The sequence below is a fragment of the Arachis stenosperma genome, chromosome 1, assembly GCF_014773155.1.
Source record: "Arachis stenosperma cultivar V10309 chromosome 1, arast.V10309.gnm1.PFL2, whole genome shotgun sequence".
NCBI lineage: Eukaryota > Viridiplantae > Streptophyta > Magnoliopsida > Fabales > Fabaceae > Arachis > Arachis stenosperma.
The window spans coordinates 88,435,268-88,441,061 of NC_080377.1; the positions used below are offsets into that span (position 1 = coordinate 88,435,268).

Below are 5,794 nucleotides of genomic sequence, written 5' to 3' on the forward strand. Positions count from 1 at the left end.
AGTTCAAAACTATCCCTATATATACTACTTCTCTGATCTTCAGCTCAGTCTGCAAGTCTCTGGATGTGGGCCTTTGAGTTCAGTTGAAGCAGTTACACGCTTAATGGGCTTAGCTCAGCTTGCTGAAAGAAGTTGAGTGAAGTATAATTCACGTTAGTCAAGGCGTTAGTGTAGTTAACGTTAAGTGTAAATTCTGGTTCGAAGACGTTACTGACACTAACTTTGTCACTAACATTCCAACCCTTTTGAGCTATGTTAACCCCAACGTTAGTGGCACTAACGTGACCACTAACGTAGCCTTTCCTAACTTTTGATAACATTAATGGTGTTAACTTTACCATTAATGTTACAATCATTCTTTCTTCCATGTTAATGGCCCATGTTAGTGGTGCTAACGTGGCCATTAACGTAGGTGTACCATGACTCGAAGGCGTTAGTGACACTAACTTTGTCACTAACGTTGCAAACATCTTCCCCTTCCATGTTAGTGCCCACATTAGTAGCATTAACGTGGCCACTAGTGTGGAATTTATAACCATAAACTAACCGGAATTTATAACGTGGGCTTCTTGGCCGTCTCCAACGTTAATGATAAAGTTAGTGTCACTAACGTTGGCTCTTCTCCCCTTGCTCCACGTTAATACCCACGTTAGTGGCATTAACGTGGCCACTAATGCAGGTAATCTTAGCCTTTTCCAACGTTAGTGACAAAGTTAGTGTCATTAACGTTGGCTCCCTTTTCACTCCCCGTTAATGCCCACGTTAGTGGCGTTAACGTGGCCATTAACGTGGGTCATCTTAGCCTTTTCCAACGTTAGTAACAAAGTTAGTGTCACAAATGTTGGCTCCCTTTTTGCTCCACGTTAACTCCCACATTAGTGGCGTTAACTTGACTATTAACGTGGGTGTCCATTGGGCTTTCTAACATTAGTAGTGTTAACTTCACCACTAACATTGGAGCTTCTCCTTTCTTCCATATTAGTGCCCACATTAGTGGCACTAACATGGGCTTAAATGGCCTTTGAAGTGGGCTTAAATGGCTTAAACAGGTTTAGCTAGGGGTGTTGCTGTTGGAATATCTAAAGCTGGAACAAGTGAGGTTCTACCATTATTAATTTGTGCTTGTGTTAGATATTTCCAGAAGAAGGAAGAAAAAAAATTAAATTTCCAACGAAATATTTTATAACAAGTTCAACCCAAGATGGTAACTGTATTTTATTGAAATTCTAGGCTTCTTAATCTACTATTTGTTTCTTTCTAGTTGATTAAGTTATATTAACTATGATACAATGTTAAAATGTTCAATGAATCAAATATATTGTGATCATGAATTCATAATAATAACACTTTTTGTTTCTTTCTTCCTTATCCTTGTAAAGCATCTAGCAGTGGTGAATATGAAACTTCAGGATCCACAGGTGCTAGTGCTCCTGGCATTCTGGCAATTATGGCAGAAAAATTGATGGAATTCTCTTATCAAGAACTAGCCAAGACTACAAATAACTTCAGCTCTGATAACAAAATTGGTCAGGGTGGATTTAGAGCTGTCTATTTTGCAGAATTGAAAGACCAACTAAAAACAAGTCAATTATATCTTTGATGGAAGCTGTAGTCATATCATCTTTGATTGTTTGTGTTCTGTTGCAGATGAGAAACTTCACAAAGGAAGAGATTCTTTGAAAAAAGTGAGAAACATTTGAATTCTGAAATAGTAATCATTTGTCTAGACACAGATGCACACGGAAAAAGAAATGAATTTATTTGTAAGAATGATTCAATATTTCAATTGAAACTGGTTGAGACAGAACTTGTGGAAACCGTATATGACTGGAAAAATGATCCTAATTATACGGGAATGTCAAAAAAATAACCAATTTACTAGTGACTGGGCATGAAAAGTGTGTGAATATAAAATGAAAAATGAAATAGAGGTAGGAATGTGCGTGCACCTTGTGCGGTGGCTGATACAGCTGAGGGAAGTGCCATGTATATATATATATAGATAGAGAGAGAGAGAGAGAGAGAGAGAGCAGAATCCGGGACATGTTGTGTGTTGTGAACACTCGTCTGTTTCTTCCTTCCCCCTAACTGACTAAGGTAACCCATCCATCCATTCCTCTTTAGCTCAGATCAGATCAGATCATATTAGATTTGCGCAAAACAAAAATTCATATTTATTTTTTCTTCTCTTTATGTTATCAGTTGCATATTCCAGTTCAATCAAAAATGGCTCCCACATCTGCCGAGTCTATAAAGGCCAGAGGTCAGCCTCTGTTTAACTTGTATATTGATTAATTGATAGATATAATGGAGAGATCTGAATTTGATGGAATATGGTTCCTCTCTTCTTTCTCTGCCACCAAGCTTGGCTCGATTGCTATTCAAGGTCAGTAGCAAGGAAAACCTCTCTCTCTCTATATCTGTTTTGTTAAAAACTAAATTGGAACATGTGTAGGTGCTCTGAAAAGGGCCAATGTTGATCCATCACTTGTGGAAAAAGTCTTCTTTGGGAATGTTATTAGTGCTAATGTGGGGCAAGCTCCTACAAGACAAGCAGCCTTAGGAGCAGGAATACCCAATTCAGTTGTCTGCACCACTGTCAACAAAGTTTGTGCCTCCGGAATGAAAGGTGCATGCATTCTGTTCGTTTTTTATCTCTGTGCTCTCATTTCCCTGTCCAAACTACATGCAAAGACAAAACAACATGGATATTAAAAAAATCTTTCTGCCTGTTGCAACTGTAATGCTTGCTGCACAAAGTATTCAATTAGGTTTAAACGATGTTGTTGTCGCTGGTGGTATGAAAAGCATGTCTAATGCACCTAAGTATTTGATAGAAGCAAGGTACTACCAATTGAAACTGTATATGATTAATACTGTATGTTTTTTATAATGCTTCAGGCATTGGATCAAGAACTTCGCTTTACCATGGTTGATGGAGACTTTAAGAAGTTTAATGGCAAATGGACACTTGTAAGTTTGATGGAGTCTTTCTATTTGAGAATATGGCAATTGGACACTTGTAAGCTCCGTCAGATCCTTTAAATCACTTCATTCTACTAATCATTTGCTCCCTCTTTTTCTTAGTCAACATAGTAATTAAACACTTCAAAAGCTGCTAAAACCTATGACTACTTTCTTTCTTCTTTATTATTATTTGTCTAGATTTGATTAATATATGTTAGAGCCATGTGGTGTGGGGGACAGTAATTTTGAAGAAGAATGGATGATGGTCAAATTTGAGAGGGATAGACATAAATTAAAGGAAGATTGGGACAGACAAATTTTTAACCATAAAAAGCAAAACAGGTTTGTGTTTGTGTCCTTCGGAGTTATGGCTAAATGCTCCTCTTCTTCATCTTTTTTTTTTTTTTTTTTATTTTAGTATATCTTTTTTAACTTAAATCAACCAAATAATTATTATTAATTTATATATAATTACACTATAATAGTTATTGAAGAATATTTTAGTCAAATACATTATTCTTATATGAATACTTTTCTTTCTCTAATTTAATTACCATAATAATAATTAATTTATGCAGATTTGTGATTTTGGGCTTGCAAAGTGGTTGTCACCAGATGCTGATCAGCAACATGTCACAAGATTTGAAGGCACATTTAGGTATATATGCAATGCACTATAATATAATATATAGTACTAATAATTAGTATTATTCATAATTTTAATCAAATTATTTAGGTTGTTATATATCAAATTTGGTAGGTATTCTGCTGCTGAATATTTGACGCCTGGCATAATAGATGAGAAAACAGATGTTTATGCATTTGGGATCCTTTTGCTGGAGATTTTAACCAGGCGTAAGGCCTAGGATTATTTGCAACAAAGCATTTTGATATGGGTATGTTTGCATGTATGTTATATATATCTTAAAACAATTTAGGCATCAATGCATGCTATATTGCAATGTGTATAGATGATTTTAATTTGTTGTGTGTGGGTGGTAATTAACTATAATAATTAATAGTGTGTTATGTTATTATAGGCAAAGCCATTAATTGATGCTTATAATGTTAAGGAGCTTGTTGATCCATCGCTTGGTGAAGATTATGACAGAGCAGGTGGAACATCTTTTTTCGACTGCTTCTCTACTGTAAATTAAAACTTTTTAAATATGGCAAAGGATATTCGAGGACAAATATTTAAGACTTTTATGTAATTACATGATATTGAAATATTGAAGTTGTTTTTTTATTTTACTTTTTAAAGAAAAATAGTACTATTTATGTAAAACAAAACCATATGCAATTATGTTTGGAACTATTGACATTGAGAATTTTTTTTTATGTATAGAGTTATGTCTTATATTGTAGAATTGTGTTATAAAAGATTTAGTTTTTAAATTTTGATATTAAAAAAATAAATATCTAATTTGAGAGTATGTAAATGAGATGAGATTAATGAATGATCTGAAATTAAAAATAAATAAATAATTATAGGATTTGTGAAGGTTTGAAAATTTCACAAAATAGTTAATTTTTGCTAAATCAAAAAATCAATTTGTGGGGTTTTAAACTGCCGCAAAAGTGATTTAAAATTGTCACAAAAGTCCAATATAAAACCCCCACTAAACACACACAAAAACTCCCACTAAATAGATTATGGAGGTTTTTAAAAACTTTCACAAAAGACCTCGTCGCACCTAAAATTTTGGGGATTTTAGAAACCTCCACAAACTATTTGGTGGGGGTTTATAAACCTCAGAAAAAAAACTGCCATAAATAAACAAAAACTTGTAGTGTAGAGTACATTTATTTAATAAATTTTAAGTTAAAAATAATACAAGTGTATTTATTTTTTATTTAAGAATTAACGGTTTCAAATCGTTATTTTTTAAATTGAAAAAATATTATTAATTACAATAACACAAATACATATAATTTTATAAAATTTAATTTAATTATTAATTTAAATTATATCTATTTAAATTTTAAATTTTTAAATAATACAAATTTTATAATTTAAAATTCAAATTATTTAAATAAAATTAAATTGAATGGAAAATAAAAATATACCAATGCAATTTAAATTGTATTAAAACGTAAGCAAATTTGCTGAGTTTATAAATAAAATTTGCGTAAATAAATAAATTCAGTCAATGTGATAGATGAATTTTGTGCAAATTTTATGAAATACTATAAAAAATTAAATCCTAAAAAATAACGTGATTTTAATTTATTTTGAGAATTCAAATTTTATTATATTTTATAATAGAAAAATAAAATGTGATTAAACATTGAGTTGTTCCCAATATACGAACTAATTTTGTTTCTTTTTAATGATTTTCTCGTTTAAAAAAATTTATAGTAATCAATTAACTACAATTTCTCAATTTAAATTAATCAATTTATTTTTATAATAAAATTTATATAACGGTGAAAAATCTAACATCATGACTATATCATATATTTTATATACTTAAATCACCGATGCCAATTAAATTTTATAATTAATCTAAAAATTTGTTCCTCAAGTTTATATTTAAAAAAAATAACTATAATTTTTTAATTTAAATTAATCAATTATGTCCTATATCCAAGTGCTTTCTCCCTTCTTATTTCAAAATATTATTCATCATACTTAACCTAGTTTAATATGTCACCTTTATTTAAAAAAACATTTATACTTTTTAAAATTATAATTTTAACAAAATATATTTTAAAAAACTCAAATAACAAAATAAATTTTTAAAGATATATTTTATTTGACAAAATAAACTAAACATATATAATAAATTGAGGTTTACGGTTATTCAGAGAAAAAAAGTAAACC

General features: G+C 30.9%; 1 protein-coding gene and 1 pseudogene across 1 annotated transcript; both read left to right on the forward strand.

Moving 5' to 3' along the window:
• The first annotated feature begins 2,307 nt into the window (after window positions 1-2,307).
• LOC130981919 (acetyl-CoA acetyltransferase 2-like) lies at window positions 2,308-2,977 on the forward strand. Its single transcript, XM_057905685.1, has 4 exons — window positions 2,308-2,386; window positions 2,456-2,629; window positions 2,739-2,844; window positions 2,902-2,977. Exons 1-4 carry the CDS (start codon window positions 2,308-2,310, stop codon window positions 2,975-2,977), a joined length of 435 nt encoding a protein of 144 aa, XP_057761668.1.
• Window positions 2,978-3,399: 422 nt separating this feature from the next.
• On the forward strand, window positions 3,400-4,119 carry LOC130981926 (receptor-like cytosolic serine/threonine-protein kinase RBK2; annotated as a pseudogene).
• The last annotated feature ends 1,675 nt before the right edge of the window (window positions 4,120-5,794 follow it).